Source organism: Caenorhabditis elegans, chromosome I (genome assembly GCF_000002985.6).
Source record: "Caenorhabditis elegans chromosome I".
NCBI lineage: Eukaryota > Metazoa > Nematoda > Chromadorea > Rhabditida > Rhabditidae > Caenorhabditis > Caenorhabditis elegans.
The window spans coordinates 14,686,496-14,706,545 of record NC_003279.8 but is presented as its reverse complement, the minus strand read 5'-3'; the positions used below and the strand labels follow the sequence as shown (position 1 = coordinate 14,706,545).

General features: G+C 34.8%; 3 protein-coding genes across 3 annotated transcripts; 2 read left to right on the top strand and 1 right to left on the bottom strand.

Annotated features, from left to right (window-relative positions):
• The first annotated feature begins 23 nt into the window (after positions 1–23).
• On the top strand, positions 24–5,424 carry npp-4 (Nucleoporin p58/p45). Its single transcript, NM_061151.6, has 5 exons — positions 24–453; positions 497–588; positions 1,410–1,836; positions 3,089–3,537; positions 5,016–5,424. Exons 1-5 carry the CDS (start codon positions 26–28, stop codon positions 5,234–5,236), a joined length of 1,617 nt encoding a protein of 538 aa, NP_493552.1. The 5' UTR covers positions 24–25; the 3' UTR covers positions 5,237–5,424.
• A 729-nt stretch (positions 5,425–6,153) lies between these two features.
• Y54E5A.2 (Recep_L_domain domain-containing protein) lies at positions 6,154–12,392 on the bottom strand. Its single transcript, NM_061149.3, has 13 exons — positions 12,307–12,392; positions 11,957–12,231; positions 10,994–11,225; positions 10,008–10,102; positions 9,844–9,961; positions 9,199–9,370; positions 9,078–9,105; positions 8,423–8,601; positions 7,688–7,790; positions 7,543–7,640; positions 7,045–7,296; positions 6,499–6,560; positions 6,154–6,340 (listed from the first exon to the last, which is right to left on the bottom strand). The coding sequence occupies exons 1-13, from the start codon at positions 12,374–12,376 to the stop codon at positions 6,246–6,248; spliced, it is 1,779 nt and encodes a 592-aa protein (NP_493550.2). The 5' UTR covers positions 12,377–12,392; the 3' UTR covers positions 6,154–6,245.
• Positions 12,393–14,401: 2,009 nt separating this feature from the next.
• ttm-5 (Putative sphingolipid delta(4)-desaturase/C4-monooxygenase) lies at positions 14,402–17,919 on the top strand. The gene is made up of 7 exons (NM_061148.4): positions 14,402–14,460; positions 14,812–14,936; positions 14,989–15,289; positions 15,730–15,902; positions 15,989–16,140; positions 16,548–16,818; positions 17,662–17,919. Exons 2-7 carry the CDS (start codon positions 14,832–14,834, stop codon positions 17,746–17,748), a joined length of 1,089 nt encoding a protein of 362 aa, NP_493549.1. The 5' UTR covers positions 14,402–14,460; positions 14,812–14,831; the 3' UTR covers positions 17,749–17,919.
• Positions 17,920–20,050: the final 2,131 nt, after the last annotated feature.

Sequence of the window (20,050 nt, the reverse complement as noted above, 5' to 3'; positions counted from 1 at the left end):
TCCATAAAAATTTAATTTTCCAGAAATGTCGCTTTTCGGTACAAGTACCACGGCTCCAGCTGCTTCAACAACACCTCTTTTTGGCTCAACGGCTGCTGCTGCTCCAAAGCCTGGAGGCCTCTTCGGTGCGCCTGCTGCTGCCATGTCATCAGGGCTCTTTGGAGCATCTCAGACAGCTCCTGCACCAGCTTCTGCAGGACTTTTCGGCTCAACAACTGCTCCTACACCTGCTTCAACGTCTTCAGTTCCACTATTCGGTTCGACAACAACCACCGCATCACCATCTGGAGGACTTTTCGGAGCCAAGACAGCCACCACAGCAGCTCCCGCGCCGACTGGTGGGCTCTTTGGAGCATCAACGGCTGCTCCGGCGACTGGAAGTCTGTTCGGAAGTACTGCCCCGGCTACTGGAGGTCTTTTTGGCGCGAAATCGACCACATCGGCGGCTCCGACGTTGGTTTTAGAGCTTTCGATGCATCTAAAATTGAATTTTCAGGCTTGGAGGTGGACTTTTTGGATCGAGCACGGCTCCGGCGGCGGCGGCAACGACATCATTTGGAGCTCCACCAGCGACTGCAGCTGCTCCATGTTAGTATAGATGCTGGAGCTTCTTTTTTCTCTGTTTTCAGCACAAAAATTCCATTTTTTGCGAATTTTCAGCTCTAAAATGCTTTTTTAAATAGAAAATTGCCACTTTCAACTCCTTATTTGGAAATCCTATTTTTCGCCGAATTTCGACAAAATTTTAGTTATCAAAACTAGCGTTTTTAATCTGAAAATCGGACATTTTCAGCTCAAAAGTGTGTTTTTAATCGAATATAGTACGATTTTTATGTTCAACAACGCTAATTTTATAGAAAATTGGAAAATTTTCTAACAATACATCAAAAATCCTTATTTTCCTCCTATTTTTCAGCCAAAAATGCGTGAAAAATAAGCAATATCCATTTAAAAGCTTTATTTTGTCGATTTTTCTTCAAAAATTGGCGTTTTCCGGCAATTTGGCTATTTGCCGGTTTACCGATTTGCCGGAAAAAAATAAAATTCTAAAATTTCCAACATTAATGTGCAAAACCGCAATTTGCAGGAAGTTTTCGGCAATTGCCGCTTTTCCGGAAGATTCGGCAATTTGTCGGTTTGCCCATTTGCCAGAAATTTTCAATTTCGGCAATTTGTCGGTTTGCCGGAAATTTTCAATTCCGGCAAATTCGGCAATTTGCCGGAATTTTTCAATTTCGTCAAATTTGCCGGCTTGCCGATTTGCCGGAATTTTTCAATACCGGCAACTTGTCAATTTGTCGGTTTTCCCATTTTCCAGAAATTTTCAATTCCGGCAATTTGCCAATTTGCCGGAAAAAATCGTTTGCCGCCTTGAGATTGCGCAGCCTGAAAATCATTTTGTTTTTCAGTGGGTCTCGGCGGAATCCAGCAACAAAACAGCAGTGGTGGTGGGCTTCCAAATGCTTCAGGAACTGCCACGTCATCACTCACAGGCACCGGAGACTCAAAAGATGCCTCGAAAGACGGTGAATGGACACAAGCGGCCACTCTAATCAGAGATTTACTCCCATTGATCGAGGATAAATTCAAGAAAAATCGAGAATTTATGGAAGAAACCGAGAATATGTCAATTGACAACGTGGCAATCGAAGAACAAATCGATAAGACACGTGGATGGATTGAGGAAGTTCGACGGGATGTTCTGACGGCTACACAATCATCAGAAAGGATTGCATATCTTGTATCAACTGATAAAACACTTTGTGATACGACGAAACGAGTTCAAGAGCATTCTGGATCTGCAAATCAGACTACTTATATGAATGCTATCAAAGAGTTCGTTTTTGAGCTATTTTAACGCTTGAACGTCTTGAAATGACTTGAAAATCTAGAAAATTGGACAAAATTTAACAAATCCGTCTTTTTCATGAAAAAAAAACCCCAAAACCACCCCTGGCAGTTCAAAATATCGAAAAAGAGCTGAAATTAGCTGAAAAATCCGATTTTATAAGCTTGTAGTGACTGAAAATTGATTTTTCGCCAAGTTTTGCATATTTTCGTCGTAATTCACATTAAAAAAACGTTAATTCTTGATACTTTACTTTTTTAGACCCAAAATGACTCAAAACTGCCGAAGAATTTCGTTATGAAAATGTCTCAAAAAAGTTATGACCGCTCAAAGTTTTGGAAAAATGGTCAATTGTTAGCTAAAATCTCAAAATTTGGCAAATTTTCTGTGTTGCAGCGATTGGAACTTAATTTTTATTCGATTATCATACTTTAATGCATGTTTTAGCAAGTTGTTACGTGTTATTTCGTTGATTGAGATACTTTATCATATTTGTGCCGGCATCGACCGAAAAAGCATCTCAATCAACGAAATAACACGTAATAAATTGCGAAAACTTCCATTAAAGGATACAAATCGAATGAAAATTAAGTCACAACCGCTTCAACACTGAAAATTTGCCAAAATTTGAGATTTTAGCTAAAAATTGACCATTTTTTTCCAAAATTTTAAGCCGCCGCATTTTTTTTGAGAAATTTTTGAGAATTACGACTAAAATATGCAAAAGGGGGGATAAAAACTAATTTTCAGCCACTACAAGCTTGTAAAATTGGATTTTTCAGCTTTTTTTGGACCTTTTTGAGTATATTTTCTTGAGAAGGATGGATTTGTTAAATTTGGCTCATTTTTCTAGATTTTCGAGCGTCTCATAACAAAATTCGGTAGTTTTAGGCCATTTTTGATCTAAAATAAGACAGTATCGGATTTCGGCACTCCACCAGGGCTGGGACCAAAAACAAAAAACCAAAAAATTGATGATTAAGTTTATTTTTAATGTGGTTATTCTAGTAATGTTGAAAAATGTATCAAAATACATTTTTGACGTCACAACTGTTAAAATACATGTTTTTATGTATTTTAATACAGAATATTCTCGAAGCGAGAGACATTTTTTTTTTTGGATTTTTTGGTTTTGTGGCCCCAAAAAATGGATTTTTCGTCAAAATACCAGAAAAATCCAGAAAAGTTCCAGCCGCCCTGCACCACTCCACCTGTTTTTTAATTCCAACTATTTTGCAGACACCTCGCCGAGCTGTGCAATTTCTATGGAAATGATATGGACGCACTTCAAGAGAGAGTGAATTTCCTGAGAAATCGATTCGAGAAGCTTCTAACCGGTGAAAAATCGATAACAATGGAGGAGCTGGATGCATATTTTTTGAGATGTGATGCAAATGTTTCGAATGCACATCATCATGTCACTGAGCTCGGAAAAGAAATTGAAGAAATTCGAGATTTTCTAATTGAACAAGGATATACTCAATTGAGAAAATGGTCGACTACAGCTGCTTCAGCAGCAGCACCAATAGCTTCGAATTCTGAAATGATTGTTAGAGAAGGAGCCGAGTTCTTCCCATCACAATCTAGTCTGGCAATCATTGGAAGCTCGTTGAGAGCACCGGCTGCTCCGGCTCCAGCTGTTGGAGGGCTTGGATTGGGCACTGGAACCAGTCTTTTTGGAAATACTGGTGTGTAGAATTGAAGGAAAAAAAAAATTGTTTTTTTTTGGCTTTCTTGAAATCTATAAATTCAAGAAAAAGTTTCTTGAGCATTTTTTAAATGCAAAATTTGATGAAAAATTGGTTTTTTTAACATTTTTTGACGAGAAATCAAATTTGTAACTTGCAGTTGTTACAACCAAGGGTGTCGGTTTTTCGATTTTCCCTGAAAAAATCGAAAAAAATTTTCGATTTTTGAAATAAGCTTACAAAACAGCATCTCTACAACAAATCTTTTTTTTTTATCAATTTTCTTTGAAAATTACAAGAACCCAAAAAAATGCGTCAAAACTGCTTTAAAATCGTAGAAATTGCAAAAATTCCAAAGAAACTTTCTTTTTGTTACAAATTCGAGTTTTTTTCACTAAAATTTTTTCTAGTTTTCTCTAAAAAACCGATTTTTTTGAAATTTCATCGGATAAGCATAGATGTCAGTTTTTTTTTCAAAATTTTTGTTGTTGTAACCAAGGGTGTCATTTTTCGATTTTTTCGATTTTTCGATTTTTCGATTTTCACTGAAAAAATCGAAAAAATCGAAAAATCACACCCTTGGTTACAACAACAAAAATTTTGAAAAAAAAACTGACATCTATGCTTATCCGATGAAATTTCAAAAAAATCGGTTTTTTAGAGAAAACTAGAAAAAATTTTAGTGAAAAAAACTCGAATTTGTAACAAAAAGAAAGTTTCTTTGGAATTTTTGCAATTTCTACGATTTTAAAGCAGTTTTGACGCATTTTTTTGGTTCTTGTAATTTTCAAAGAAAATTGACCAAAAAAAAAAAAAAAAAGATTTTTTCCAGTCTTCCGGCAAAAAAGGTTTTTCTTGCATTTTTGACGGAACAATTTTTTAAAAAAATTATTTTTTTTTTGTGAAAATGGTTTAAATTTTCACGAAAAATCCAAAAAAATAAAGCCTATTTTGTAGTTTTCAGAAAAAAGTATTTGTTTTCTGCAATTTCTGCAAAAAATTTTTTATTTTTTTAAAGAGTTTTTCGGTATTTTCTGAAGCGGTAAAATAATTTACGAAAAATCCAAAATTGATTATTCGATGTTTTCTAAATGAATTATAGTGGATTTTTTGTCGAAATTGCAAAAAAAAATCTCAATTTTTCCGACAAAAAATTCAACTAATGAAATGAAAACTCTAAGCGTTCAAAGTTAAAAAATTTTGTTTTTTTTTTCGTTAAGTTTCTCGCCAAAATTCAACAATTTTTCATCGAAATTGTGAATTACCAAAAAAAAACAGTTTTTTGTCAAAATTACAACAATAGTAGAAATTTTTTTAATTTTTCCGCGAAATTGCAAGAAGGAACAAAAAATATAGATTTTTCTCAAAATAATGAGAAAAATCGATATTTCCGAACCAAAAAAGGATTATCGTCAAAATTGGCAATAAAGTCCAAAAAATCTATGATTTTTAAAATCTAAACCTTCAATTTCTCTCAGGAACAACTTCTCTTTTCGGATCAACGGCCACAAAACCAGCTTTCTCTGGAGGATCTCTATTCGGTGCAACAACTTCTACTGCAACATCCTCAGCTGCTGCCACCACCACAACTCCGACTACATCACTCTTCGGATCAACCAAACCAGCCACCACAACTACACCATTTGCATCGACTGTTGCTAATAATTCCAGTGGTCTTTTGTTCAGTTCAAAGAAATAATTATTTATTTTTTTATTTCATGATGACTGGTTTTATTATTTAATTTGTGAAATATTTATTTTTTCTGATCTTTCTTTCGATTCCTCACGCTTTTCCTGTTCTTACCCTATTCTTACATTAAGCTTATTCGATTTTAATTTTACATTGTCTCTACACAGCAAATTTTCCCATGAAATCTGATTTTTTGTAAAATTTTTGAATTTTTCATCAAAAATTAAGGTACTATAAGGGTATTGAAGGATTACTGTACGGGTACTGTAGGGATACTGTAGAATTATTGTAGTTTGGGAAATTTGAATTTTTAGCTTTAGTAGAGGTATTTTGTTGGGAGTTGGTGGGGATGATGTTAAGGTACTGTAAGGGTACTGTGGGCTTACTTTAGTTGTTTTGTATGATTACTGCAGGCTAAAAATTGACCTTTTTCAGAATATAGTAGTTTTGAACATTTTCAGGAAAATTATTTTTTTGCCCAAAATAAAAAAAAAGGACAGTCATTAGAAAATTTGGGCAAAAATAAAAAGTTGTCTAAATTTGTTGAAAACGGGTAATTCATACATGCAAAATTCAGAAAATCTAGGTTTAGTCCGTCAAAAACTATTAAAAAGTGGCAAAAATGGCCAATTTATGGCAAAAATTCACAATTTTGAAACTTCACTAAAACGGGCAATTTTGTAGTTAGAGGACTCAAAATTGATTTAGGATCACTAAAAAATTGCCCTTTTTCAGAATATAGTAGTTTTAAACATTTTCAAGACAATTATTTTTTTGCCCAAAATAAAAAAAAGGACAGTCATTAGATGGCTGAAAAAAATTTTGGCAAAAATAAAAAGTTGTCTAAATTTGTTGAAAACGGGTAATTCATACACGCTGAATTCAGAAAATCTAGGTTTAACCCGTCAAAAACTATTGAAAAATGCCAAAAATGAGTCATTTATAGTAAAAATCAAAAATTTTGAAACACCATAAATTCATCATTTATTTATAAAATCCGAGTTCTCTCGACAATGTACTAGTGTGAATTAACTGATTTAAGAGTTTTCTCCAAACGCCGTGTCTTCTCTCTGTGCATTAAAATGACGGCAGTGACGAGAAGCAGGAAGAATGCTGAAAATGTTTTATTATTTTTGAGCTGATTCTTTTTTTTTGAAATTCAGCATTTTACTTTCATTAGACGCGATAAGTTTTCAGAAGTATTAAATTATTGGAATTTTTTGTTGTAAATTCTCACTATTTCAATTTTAATTTTCTTCAAAAACTCTTACCAGCAATTGCCAGCGCCCAATAGAATACAGTATTTTGTATTGCAGAAACCTTCTCGTCAACTCTGAAAGTTCGAAATTTGTTATCAAATATATATTCCCCAAAATTCCAAATTCCATGAAAAGCCTCAAAAAATTCTGTAAAATCGATATTTCTGAAATATCCCGAAAATTCTAAAATCAAAAATTTTTTTTAAAAATCGCATTTTTTTGAATTTTTAAACCTTAAAAAAATTTGAAATTTTTCCGACGTTTTTTCGGACGTTTTTCAACTTTTTTTTTAACTATTCAGACTTTTCCAAAAATTATTTGGCAATAAATCAAACTCCAGGAAATTCTGGAAAATCGATAAAATTCCATTATTTTCAAAAAAAACATTAATTTCCCAGAATTTTCCCAACTAGTAGCAATTTTCGAAAAATTCTGAAAATTGAAAAAAATCGAAATTGTTAAATGTTATAAAAAGTTTCAGGGAAAATTGGAAACATTTGAAAATTGAAAATCTGAAAAAGAAAATCTGAAAAATTCCCAAAAAATTTCCAAACTCACTTTAAATTATGAAAAGTGATTCGAACCTTCTTCCGTTCCTTCGCCAAAATCAAATCAATTTTCATGTGCCACGTGGAAAAGTCAAGAATGAGTAGCTCGCCGCCACGTTGCACGGTTCCCTGCAGCAGACACGGGCGGTTCTTATCGTATTTTTTGGGTTTTCGAAGATCAATTCTCCATTTGGCGGACGTGGTTCGCATATCGTGAACTTCTGAATCCATTCGGATACGGAGATGTTGGTGGGCTCCGACGCTGAAAAATCGATAATTTTGCTCCTGATGATGTAAAAGCGCTCTATCGAACAAGTAGGCATTTTTGTGGAATCGATAATAAAAAATCGATATTGTTAATATCGATTGTTCCAGAAAATTTTGCGATAGAGCACAATTGCATCCGATTGACAATAATTTCCTAATCAAATTTAAACATGATCGAGTCCTTATCAATGTCTCCCATTTTGCAATTGCGCTCTACTGAACTAAGGAAGCAAAAACCCACGTCACTTTCATATTATCCATTCCAACGAGCACATCGATAAATTGCACTTGCTGACACGAATCGGAAACTTGCTCCTCGGATTCCACGTGGACGTCTTCCTAAACGTAGGTATGCCTACATGCCTGCCTGTCTACACTGAACTTACCATCGAAATATTGTGGCACTTGGCCCACTCGTAGCAATTCGTCTTTTGAATATTCGACTTGCAGGACTCTAATTCGATGAACATTCCAGACGTGAATTTGTGCCTGGAAACAGCAGTCGTATCAAAAAAACTGTTAATTGCCAAAATGTAGAGAATTCGATTTCCTATATTTTGTCCATTTACAAAATTTCATTAGCTTTGCTTTCCGCAGAGTTATAAGCGTTTTAAGTTTGCAAGGTAAGTGAGAGAGTGTGTGGCGAGGGGAGAGCGCAGACACCGCAGAAACTTTAAAGCGGTGTATCTCAAAATTGAAAAATGCTCAGAATTTCATGCTCTACAAGATGGGCGAAAAAGATTTTGAAACTTTGGAAAAAAAAAAGTTTTTTAGCATTTTTGAGAAAAATTTCAGCGGGCTTTATCTCGGTGGTAATAGGAGCTACATAAAAGTTGTCAACTAACAATTTGTAGAAAATTTTATGTAGTTTATTTTATTAATTAAAACAAATATTCTGCCTCCCACCCACGCAAAAATACACCTGTTTTTATGATTTCTGTAGCTCCGAATCCGTAAGAGCTACAGAAAACTTGTCAACTAGAAATTTCAAGCAAATTTAAAGTAGTTAAGTTGATTAATTGATACTTTCTTCGTATCTCATTTTTGCGCAAAGATATGGGGGTTTTAAAGAAGCTTTTAACCACCTCCCCTCAAAACCTAAAAATTCCCTTTCAACTTACCCAGCAGCCTTGTTAGCTACAATGAACTTTGGCACCAAATCACTTCGGATATCTCTTAAAATATCCTCAAGCACAATTCTTTTCAACAATGACGAGAACAATGGAATTCCCTGATGAGCATACGGAGGGATTGAGAGCAGTCTGTGAAGTTGGTTCAGTGACTCGCTGGGTTGGTTGGGCTGGAAATTGAAATGGTGAGAGGTGATGGGAATTGTAAAACGAACACTTTGTAGAGAATTTAATTTTCTACAAGTTGCTATCATAGATAACAACTTTTTGATATCAAGTATCTGAACGGGATTAGACAGGTTTTGGGCTAGTCTTCTGGGGGAAGTGAAGCGCTATCTCAAAACTCCTATAACTCGGAGAATTTTGTAGGTGCCAAAAAGTAGTTAACTAAAAGTAGTTAATTCTATAAAGAATCTAATTTGCTACATTTTGCTAGCTAACAATACTTTGAGATCTTACATCTGAACGGAGCTAGAAAGCTTTCGAACTATCTTGGAGGAACTCCTGTATCTCCGCAAAGTTACCTAGCTATCAAAAAGTTGGTAATCTGTAGAGAAATTAATTTCCTACAACTTGTCAGTTGATAACTATTTGGTAGCTTGTACTATTACAAAGCTACAGCCACTTCAAATAACTTCCATCTTACCTGCGCTTCCTTTTCCATTTTCCACTTCCTAATCGACAAATGCCCAACTCGGGTGCGAGCGGAATATTGATTTTCATTGAAAATTTTAAATATGTACTAAAAATAAGAGGTGAAAACTGACCAATCACTAGCAGTCTCATAATCATGTCCACAGATTGAGGTGGGACAGCAGCACGCCGAACAGCAACCCCAATCATCCCAGGAGATGAACAATTGAATATTGTTCTTAGTGTCGTTCACAGAGTTTATTGAAATTTCCAGAGACTCGTAGTTTTCGTAGGTGAAGATTTTATCTGAAACTGTATTTTCAATGGAATTCTCTATATTTTGTCATCTGTCAACTAATTGCCAGAATTTTGATATCTTCCTGATAAATTAAAATGAAAGGGTTGTTAACTAGGGATCCATAAAGAACGTTATATGGATTTTGGAATTTCTGAGTTTTTTCCTTAAAAAATGATCACACGAAAAAGTTGCCAACTAACAAAATATGCTCATTAAAATTCTATACATTTCGGCAGTTGACAACTCTTTGATAGCATTCCTCTGCGCAAAGTTACAAGCTTTCAAAGTTTTCCCAATGCGAGAGTGTAGAGGAGAAGGAGAGCGCTGGCAGTGTCTGCACTCTCCCCCTCCTCCGCGCTCTCTCGCTAATAAAACTTCAAAGCGGGGTATATCTCGGCGGGGAGTAGAGATAGAGAAATCATGGAAAACGAAGAAAGAATCAGAATTTGAATTTCTATACGATAAAGTCAATAAAGCTTACCATTCTGCTCTCCGTCCCCAATAATATCCTCATTCACAAAGTTATAGCTGCTCACAATTTTACCATTCAACTCAATTCCACACATTGTAGTAAATCCTTCAATTTTTCGAGAATGAATCTGTAAATTTTTGAGTTTTTCAGAGAGTAAAGTCCTGGAAACCAACCGCCAGCTCTCCATTGGGGAGCCCTATAGCTTCTCTGTCGGTTTCAGTGGCTCCATGCTCTCCACTCCATCTTGTCACCTTTCCAAAATGCAGGTCTGTGGAAGGTGTAGTTTGGCAAAAGATATAAAAAGGAAAACGGCGTCACAGGGACTGGAATCAAAAATGTGCTCACAATAATTTTCAGTTAATTTGGCTCAATTTCGGGATGATTTACAGATATAAGCTAGTTCTAGATAAACTATACAAGCTTCAAAAGTACTAAGCTTAGGGTTTTTAATGGTACTACATTATTTTAAGTATGATGAAGCTATTGTTTATGGTGCATGATTTGTGGATTTTTAAGCAAAATAGCCTGTAAAATTTTGTAAAGAAAGCTCCATCGGCTGCTCAGATACGAGCTTAAACACCAAGTGGCACCAAAAAACTTGCTAAAAGCCATTTACAACTTAAAAAAATAGCCCGCTCAGTAGCTTCATGTCGGGCTTAAAGGTCATAAAAAGTTGAAAATCAAGCTTTTGCAGGTTTCCAGTTATTTCGATGATATGAAAAACAAAAATTACACCACCAAATTACTACATTAAATGTATTTTTGAAACTGAAAAATTTTATGCTTCTTGAAAAAATGAGAATTTTCGGCGAAATTGTCGAAAATCGCAGGGGGGGGGTCCCATAGCAGTTGGGCGGTCGATTTTTCAACTTTTTGCTCTTTTGCACTCAACTTTTGAGATATCATGATAAAATTATAGATCCATAGGTTTTTTGGTATGCTGATTCCAATTCCAATACTAGTTTTCTATAAAAAAGTAGCTGTTGGGTGCACTGTACCTACTAAGCACCTTAGGAGTACCCTTGAGAGATAATGAAGGCTTGTGATATGTATGCTATGCTTAACTAGACTCATTGAATTCAGAAATAAATTTCTGATACTTTGAGGGTAATTTCAGCTAGTTCGTCTAATTTTCAGCCAAGTTAAATAATACACTCACTATTAATTCTCAAGTAATCCTGAAAATTCGAGACACGTGGCTCCTGTTCACAATCCTCCCGACTACAATAGTGCAATAAATTATTGATTTTTCGAGAGCCGATCGTCAATTTCGTGAAAATCTGAGTGAAATCACGTTCCGGGAATACGTAGTACATTTGATGGAGACCTTCAATTATCGGATGACACGTGGCACATTGCGGTTGGTACGGGAGGCCCGCTTCGCGAGTTTTCTGCAAAATAACGTTGATTTTGATGCAGGGGCAGCGTTTTCTGGAGAATTTAAATATCGGGGGAAGGCGATCTCAAAAAAAAAGGGGCGGGAAAAACAATTGAAAATTTACGCTCCGCCCCTATAACAGGTCTAAATTTTGAACTTTTACACTCAAATCTACAAAATTTTATAGAAAAAAAACGGTTTTTTTCATGTGAATAAGCCCGCAAAAGATAATAAAACACGTGGTCAGAGTGTCCCATTTCGGTGTGATCTTCAAAAAATGCGGGAATTGAGTCGCAGATTTCTCAACAAATTTTGTAAGTGTGCTGGCGACACATTTTACTGGGCAAAAAATTTCCGCATTTTATTGTAGATCATTCAAATTTACGCTACGCCTCTATAACATGTCTAAATTTTGAACTTTAACACTAAAATCTACAAAACTTTATGGAAAACGCCTGACACCACGTGTAAAAGTGCGCTTCACCAAATTTATTTTAATCATTTTTTTTTCTCTTTTGCTCATGAAATGAATTTGCTCACTAGAAACATATAAAATCTAGCAGAAAAACAGCTGCATTTGTCTATGATCTTAAAAATTGATTAAAACTGGTCTTGGCACGATTCGCGAGTGTGCAAACGCGCTCCACCGAACTTTTGCCGTTTTTATAGATTTTTAGGCCCGAAAAGCTAAAATTCAACAATATTATATAAAAATTATCGAATAAATAGAAAAAAAAATTAAACCTGAAAAATGCGAAATCCAATATTAAAGAACCCGTTAGAATCACACAATTCCTTTGATATATGAGGAATTCGAAACGCCGGATTCGATATAAAATATGGTAATTTGTGATAAATCGTCTGATTCCCATTTAACCATCCCAGTGAGTCGAATTCCAAGATTTTTCCGTCGAATAGTATATTGTTGTACTTGTGAACGTTCAGGTAATTCTCAAATCTCCACGTGTCTTTTGATAATGGAATTGAGGAGTACAGGGAGTAGAGTTCCGCTCGTCTTTCTGAAAAAAAAACAGTAGATTTGAGACTTTGCAGAAAGGGGCTGCAAACGCGCTCCAGCGAAGAGGTCTCCTTACCAAACTCGATAACAATTCCATGCACTGTCGAAAAAAGCATAAGTTTCAGAAAATTGAACAACAAAACCATGGTTGGTTTGGAGAAATGAAGCAGATTGATTTTTCAATGGATTTAAAAAGTTTTTACGTGATAAATTATTTTTAAAAACATATTTTTTAAATAAATCGTATCGAAAATTTAATTAAAAATTAAATATACCCCGTGAAATTCTCTACATTTTGTTAGTTAAACACTTTTTGATAGCATTTCTCTGCGTGAAGTTGTGAGCGTTTGAAGTTTTTTGGGGTGAGAGAGTGTGGGGGAGGGCGAGAGTGCAGAGAGATATACTGCCTGCACTCTCCTCTCCCTCCACGCTCTCAACACCGAAACTTAGAAGAGGTGTATCTTTGCAGAGAGGAAAGATACAAAAATATTGTAAAAAGGAAAAATGTTCAGAATTTGATTCTCTATATATTGCAATAAAAACAAATTGTTCGGAGTTTTTTTTAGTTTCTTGTTTTTTTTTCCTGAAATTCAAACTAAAAAGTGTATTTGAGCAGTGTTTTGCTCTACAAAGATATTCTGCATTTATTGGGTAAGAGCCAAAAGTGCCATATCTAACCGGAAGCTTATTCTACCAAATTTTACTTAACTAACAAAATATACGCCTTGAAATTCTGTACATTTTTGCAATTTACAATATTTTAATTGCACTCCTCTGCTCAAAGTGACAGGCGTTTTAAGATTGGCGGGTGAGAGAGCGCGAGGGAGGGGGAGAGTGCAGACACTGCCTGCGCTCTCCCCCTCCCCCACACTCTCTCACCCGCCAAAACTTCAGCGTGGTGTAACTCGGCGGGTAGGAAAGATAGAGAGGTAGTGTAAAAGACAAGAATGTGTAGAATTGGATTTTCTACTGGATAACGTTTTGAGTTTTAGCATTTATGAAATTTATGAAAAATGAATGTTTGAATTTGAATTTTCAATTTTTAGTTTTCCAAATGATATTTCATAATGTTTCCGTCTAGTTTTCATTATCAATTTCCCTATACTCTACTGTCTGAAACTGTTTGTTTTACCACGAAAATGACCAATACCTAGTGAATCATTGGAAAAAAAGAGCATCGCTTCCCTCTCCCGTCTCGCTCTCAAAACACACACACACACAGTTCCTTCCTTTCTATTTGCATGTATAGTTGCATTCTCTACGCAATAAGTCCACCTTTCCGTATGTGTGTGCTCCAAGAGCAACGGAAACTGGATTCAGGTGGTTGCTAACCAACCAATTTCCCCCTCTGGCTTTTCATCCTATAAGGTTTCCAATTTATCACTTTTTGTCTCAGAGAGCATATGTGCCTTTGAATTTATTGAAAAATATAAATTTTTAGTTTGAAAATGTGCAACCTTTGCTAGATGTTTTGCTTTAAAAAGCACTCGCGCTATTTTTTACTTGTTTGTGCGTGGTTTTACGAATTTTTAACTAAATATTTCTTAAGCCCCCTATATCTTCCTGAAAAATGAAGATATCAAAATTTTCTCAGCCAACAAAATATTCTCCTCAAAATTCTCTACATTTTTGCAGTTATCATTGTTTCTCTACCTCTTTTTTCCACAGAGTTACACGCGTTTCAAATTCGACGGGGTGAGAAAGTGTGGGGGAGGGGAGTGCGCAGACACTGCGCTCTCTCCCTCTTCCACACTCTCTCGCCTTCAAAACTTTGAAGCGGTGTATCTCTGCAAGTAAGATAGGTAGAAGCATACTGTAAAAGCAAAATTGTGTAGAATTAGATTTTCTAAAAGATTGTAAAGTTTTGGAAATTTTTTTTTTTTTAATTAAATGTTTTTTTTTTCAAAATTTTCAAAAAGTTACACCACTTCTCAATGTAACTCAATTCCAAATTCCTCTTCAAGTCTATCCAAAGATCATATTGTACCTGGATTGGAATGTCTCTATAGTCCCTGCGCACTCTTTGCTCTCAAGAACAAATACATCACTACGTGTGCCTTATAGTCTGTTTCTCTGCTGCTCTCCTGCTCTCTCCTTTCCTGATTCATCATATTCGTGTTCTTATCATTTTTAAGACGTGATCTTATCACACAAAAACTGCCCATTTTAATGTGTTCCGAAAGAAAAATAACCGCCCATTGATTTTCTTTTTGTGCAGGAATTTGTAGAGGTGATTTACACGGTTTTTTTTAATTTTTATTACTGGAATTTTGAATTTAAATGGTTTTTTTTGTCAAAATTTAGTTATTATTAGTTTTTGAAAATTTAACAAAATCAAACCCCCAAAAAAATCATTTCACAAAATTTGTTTCAAAATTTTCAGAATTCAATTCACTCCTCTTGTAGAAAATCCAATTCTACACAATTTTTCCTTTTACAGTGTTTTTCTATCTTTCCTACCTGCCGGGATACATCTCTTCAAAGTTTCTTTAGCGAGAGAGCGTGGGGGTGGGGGAGAGCGCAGGCAGTGTCTGCACTCTCCCCCTCACCGCGCTCTCTATTTAAAATTTCTACTTTTCAGATCTCAAAACTGCTCTTAAAATGGGGCAATCAGTGAGTCGAGATGATTTTATTTGGACGTTAACAGAGCAGCCACATATGAGTAGACGAGAGGAAATTGTGAAAAAGTACCCAGAAGTTAAAAAGGTGAGTTTATATTTTAAAACGTATGAGCATTTTCTGAAACTGAAAATTTTAGCTATTCGGCGTTGATCCATCTCTAAAATACGTGGTGTCTAGTTTGGTAATATTTCAAATTTTTATGTGTTGGTTATTACAAGATGCTGATTGGATATTAATAATACTTGAAGCCTACTTTTGCGGTGGAATAATCAATCACGCAATGACACTTGCCATCCATGATATTTCACATAATACGGCTTTTGGTAATAAGTACCCATTGAAAAATCGATTTTTCGGAATGTGGGCAAATTTGCCGATTGCTGTGCCGATATCAGTGTCTTTTAAGAAGTATCATGTGGAGCATCATCGATATTTGGGTAAGTCCATTGTGTAAAAAATAAAATTCTGGACTTTTTTGCCTCTTACTGTAATTTTCTATCTTACCTCCTCGCCGAGATAAACCTCTTTGAAGTTTTGGCGGTGAGAGAGTGTGGGGGAGGAGGAGAGCGCAGGCAGTATCTGCACTCTCCCCCTCCTCCGCGCTCTCTCATCCTGGCAAACTTAGAACGCCTGTAACTTTGCGCAGAGGAACGCAATTAAAATATTGTGAATTGCAAAAATGTAGAAAATTTCAAGAAGAATATTTCTACGGTAACATCAATTTAATAAATTTACTGACAACCCCGGCCTAAAGAGAAATGACCCGTAACTCCAAAACTACTAACGCTATAAAAAAGTTGTAAACTGACAACACCATCCAAATTTACTCAATTTTCTGATTCTTGTCATGTTATTTGAATAAAATGCTTATTTACAGGAGAAGATGGCCTAGATACAGATGTCCCTACAACATTTGAGGCCGAGTTCTTCACCACCGCGCCGCGGAAGCTTCTGTGGCTTGCCTTACAACCGTTTTTCTATGGTTTCAGGCCATTGATTATTTATAAGAAAGCTCCTACTGATATGGAAATTTTAAATGCTATTATTCAGGTTGGTTTTTTGAAATAAAATTTTTTTGGAATTTTTGTTCAAATAAATGTATTAATTTAGAAAAACTAATTGTATTACATTTCCAGATCTCATTCGACTTATTAATACTGCACTTTTTTGGCGTTAAATCACTATTCTATCTACTTTTTGGAACAATTATCAGTATGGGACTCCATCCAAGTGCTGGGCACTTTATCTCGGAGCACTATGCTTTTAAGGAGGATCAGGAGACTTTTAGGTGAGTTTTGTGATGGAACTTGTCTAAAAGTATATTGGAAATGATGAAAGAAATTTTTTGTTGTAAAATTTCTGATATAAATCATTATTTTCGGTTGAGTTTAATAAGTATTTTATTTTATTTTTATTTTAAAAAAATTTTAAACCCAAAAAACAATTTTTTTTTCCGAAAATGTTAGAAAATTTCGCCTAAAAATAAATAGTTTTTTGAGTAGAAATTCGCACAGTGCAAATTGAAGTTATCAATAATTATAATACTAGTTTCATAATTTTTTTGAAATAATTTTTTTTTTCAATTTTTTTCAAAAAATGTTTCCAGTTTTTTTTTCAAAAATTTTTTCCCAAAATAATTTCCAAAAAAAAACTGTCAAATTATCCAATTTAATTTCCAAAACCCACTCATTACAGTTACTATGGTCTCTGGAACCTATGTACCTTTAACGTAGGCTACCACGTCGAACACCACGACTTCCCATACATCCCCGGACGAGATCTCCCGAAATTACGTGCAATGGCTCCAGAATACTACGAAAATTTGCTGAAACATACCTCGATGATGCAGATTTTAACAGAATTCGTCGTAAATCCGGCAATGGGTCCGTATGCTCGACTGAAACGAAAGCCACGTGTCGCACAGGAATTCTATGGAAATTATCAGTTATTTGAATATGTTGAAGGGGTAGGCTTTGTATAGTTTGTAGTCCGGAAATTGTCTGAAAAAACACTTTATGATGGAAAATTATAAAATACGAAAATTTAAAAAAATCAGAAAAAAAATTTTTGACCAAAAATTTTTTTCCAAAGTTTTTTTAAATTTTATATTTCAAAAAATTATAAGTAAAGGTTATTAATTTGGAATAGTGCTCAAAAGTTTCCAAAACACCAAAAATTCAACAAAAAAAATTCACAAATACATACTTTGGATTCTAGAATTTTTCTAGAAATTTTTATTGGTAATGCCAATTTAGCTACTTGAATATATAATTTGAAACACTATGTAGTGATTCCTTTAATACATTTTGTTACTATTTATCTAATTTCGAATAAACAAACAAACAAACAGAATATTTGGCTGAAAAAAAACACGGAAATTTTATTTTACAATTAGTAAAAAAATTTAATTGAAGTTTTTTTTTTTTTAATTTTCGCAATTTTTATTTTCTCCTCTTGTAGAAAATCCAATTCTATACATTTTTCCTTTTTACAGTGTTTTTCTATCTTTCCCCCTCGTTGAGATACACCGCTTTGAAGTTTCGGTGATGAGAGAGTGTGGGGAGGGGGAGAGCGCGGTGTCTGCACCCTCCCCTCCCCCCACACTATTTTCTCCCGCTAAACTTCAAACACGCGTAACTCAGCGCCGAGAGAAGCTATCGAAAAGTTTTCAACTAACGAAATGTAGAGAATTTTAAGGCGCATATTTTGTCACTTGAAAATTTTGTAATAACTTCGATTTCCAAGGAGCTATTGGAAAAGAAACAATATTCGTTTGAAAAAATCTCCATCTTAATCCAATATTTTGCAGTTCCTCCACCATATTGGTGTCTACCGCCTTCAAAAGTTTGCAGTTAACGTGTTTGATCTCAACAATAACAGCAAGAAGCTCAACTAGTTTGGGAAGGATTAAATACAGATGTTCTCTTTTAAACAAATTATTCGTTTGTTCTAAACATTCTTCTCATTTTTGTTGGCAAATTTTGTTGACCACTTTTTAATTTTATAAACCATTTTATTGTTGTTCTGATGGAAAATTTCGCAAATTAAATTTTTTTTTTGTTCAAAACTTCCGGTTTCACTCGATTTAGAAAAAAATTCAAATTTTCTCAATTTTTTCTTCAAAATCTTTCAAATTATTTTGAAAAGTCTAAAAAAGCGCCGTGTTTGTTTAAACTGTTAACACTAGGGAAATTTGCTGGGCTAGAAAAAATTTCAGATTTTCCAAAAAAAATTTCCTAAAAGCCTCCAATTATACTATACACCTTTATAGAGCCCTTTAGCTTCGATTTTCCCAAAAATTCGAAATTCCCGCTTCAAAATTCATTGAAAACAAACTCTAAACACCCCTTTTCAAGTGATTCAACAAAATTCTCACAAAAGAACACAAAATTGAAGTTTTCTTTGATTTTGTGAAACTTTTTGTCCTGAAACTTTTTGTCACCATCCAGACTGAAAATAGAAAGAACTAACAAAATGTCTGAAACTTTTTATTATTCTTTCATTTTTTTGTTCATTTTCTATACTTGTCAAGGGTACTCGAAACCAGTCCGTCCGGAGACAGAGACGGGCGTTGAGACACATAAAAGTTGAAAAATGTGGATGAAAGTACACAGATTTTTTTCAGTTAACCTGGTGATTTGTTTTTTGAACACAATTTCAATATTCCTGTTCCATCTTGACAGGAAATTTCCATGTGATCCTAAAAGCTTTGAAAATGTGAAATGTCAAAAAAAAAGTACAAAACCACACTTTGCCAAAAATTTTTGACAATTGCCGTTTTTCCGGCAAATTCGGCAAATCAGCGATTTGCCGGGATTTTCAAATCTGGCAACTTGCCGATTTGCCGATTTGTCGGAAATTTTCAATTTCGGCAATTTTCCCATTTGCCGGAAATTTTGATTTTCGGCAATTTGCCTATTTGCCAGAAATAATAGTGTACCACCCAACCATGATGTACAGTGCGTGCAATTGCTAGAGGTTATTCATTTGTTCGAGTATTGGGAAAAATTCCAAAAAAAATTAGCAAAACCACAATTTTCCGGAAATTTTCGGCACTTTGCCGTTTTCCAGCAAATTTGGCAAATCGGCAAATTGACGGCTTGCCGATTTGTCGGAAATTTTCATTTTCTGCAATTCGCCCATTTGCCGTTTGCCTTTTACAAATTTGAACGTTGGGGTACAACTATGGATATTCAACTCCTGACATTTTTTGAAAAATAGTAATTTATTATATCATTACCTATATATAAAAAAATAGTGTCCGTTTGTTAAGTAGTGACGTCATAGCTTACAAGGCAAGGCGTTTTCGGCTGTTGGAGGGATATTAGTTTGGGGTTAGAAACTTTCTCTAACTTTCTAGAAAAATCGGGAAAATTCTGGAATGTTCCAGAACTTTCTAGAAAAATCGAGAAAATTCTGGAATGTTCCAGAACTTTCTAGAAAAATCGAGAAAATTCTGGAATGCTCCAGAACTTTCTAGAAATTTCGAAAAAATTCTGGAATGTTCCAGAACTTTCTAGAAAAATCGAGAAAATTCTAGAACGTTCCAGAACTTTCTAGAAAAATCGGGAAAATTCTGGAATGTTCCAGAACTTTCTAGAAAAATCGAGAAAATTCTAGAACGTTCCAGAACTTTCTAGAAAAATCGGGAAAATTCTGGAATGTTCCAGAACTTTCTAGAAATTTCGAAAAAATTCTGGAATGTTCCAGAACTTTCTAGAAAAATCGAGAAAATTAAGAGAACGTTCCAGAACTTTCTAGAAAAATCGAGAAAATTCAAGAACGTTCTAGAACTTTCTAGAAAAATCGGGAAAATACTGGAATGTTCCAGAACTTTCTAGATATTTCGAAAAAATGCTGGAATGTGCCAGAACTTTCTAGAAAAATCGAGAAAATTCTGGAATGCTCCAGAACTTTCTAGAAATTTCGAAAAAGTTCTGGAATGTTCCAGAACTTTCTAGAAAAATCGAGAAAATTCTAGAACGTTCCAGAACTTTCTAGAAAAATCGAGAAAATTCTAGAACGTTCCAGAACTTTCTAGAAAAATCGGGAAAATTCTGGAATGTTCCAGAACTTTCTAGAAAAATCGAGAAAATTCTAGAACGTTCCAGAACTTTCTAGAAAAATCGAGAAAATTCTGGAATGCTCCAGAACTTTCTAGAAATTTCGAAAAAGTTCTGGAATGTTCCAGAACTTTC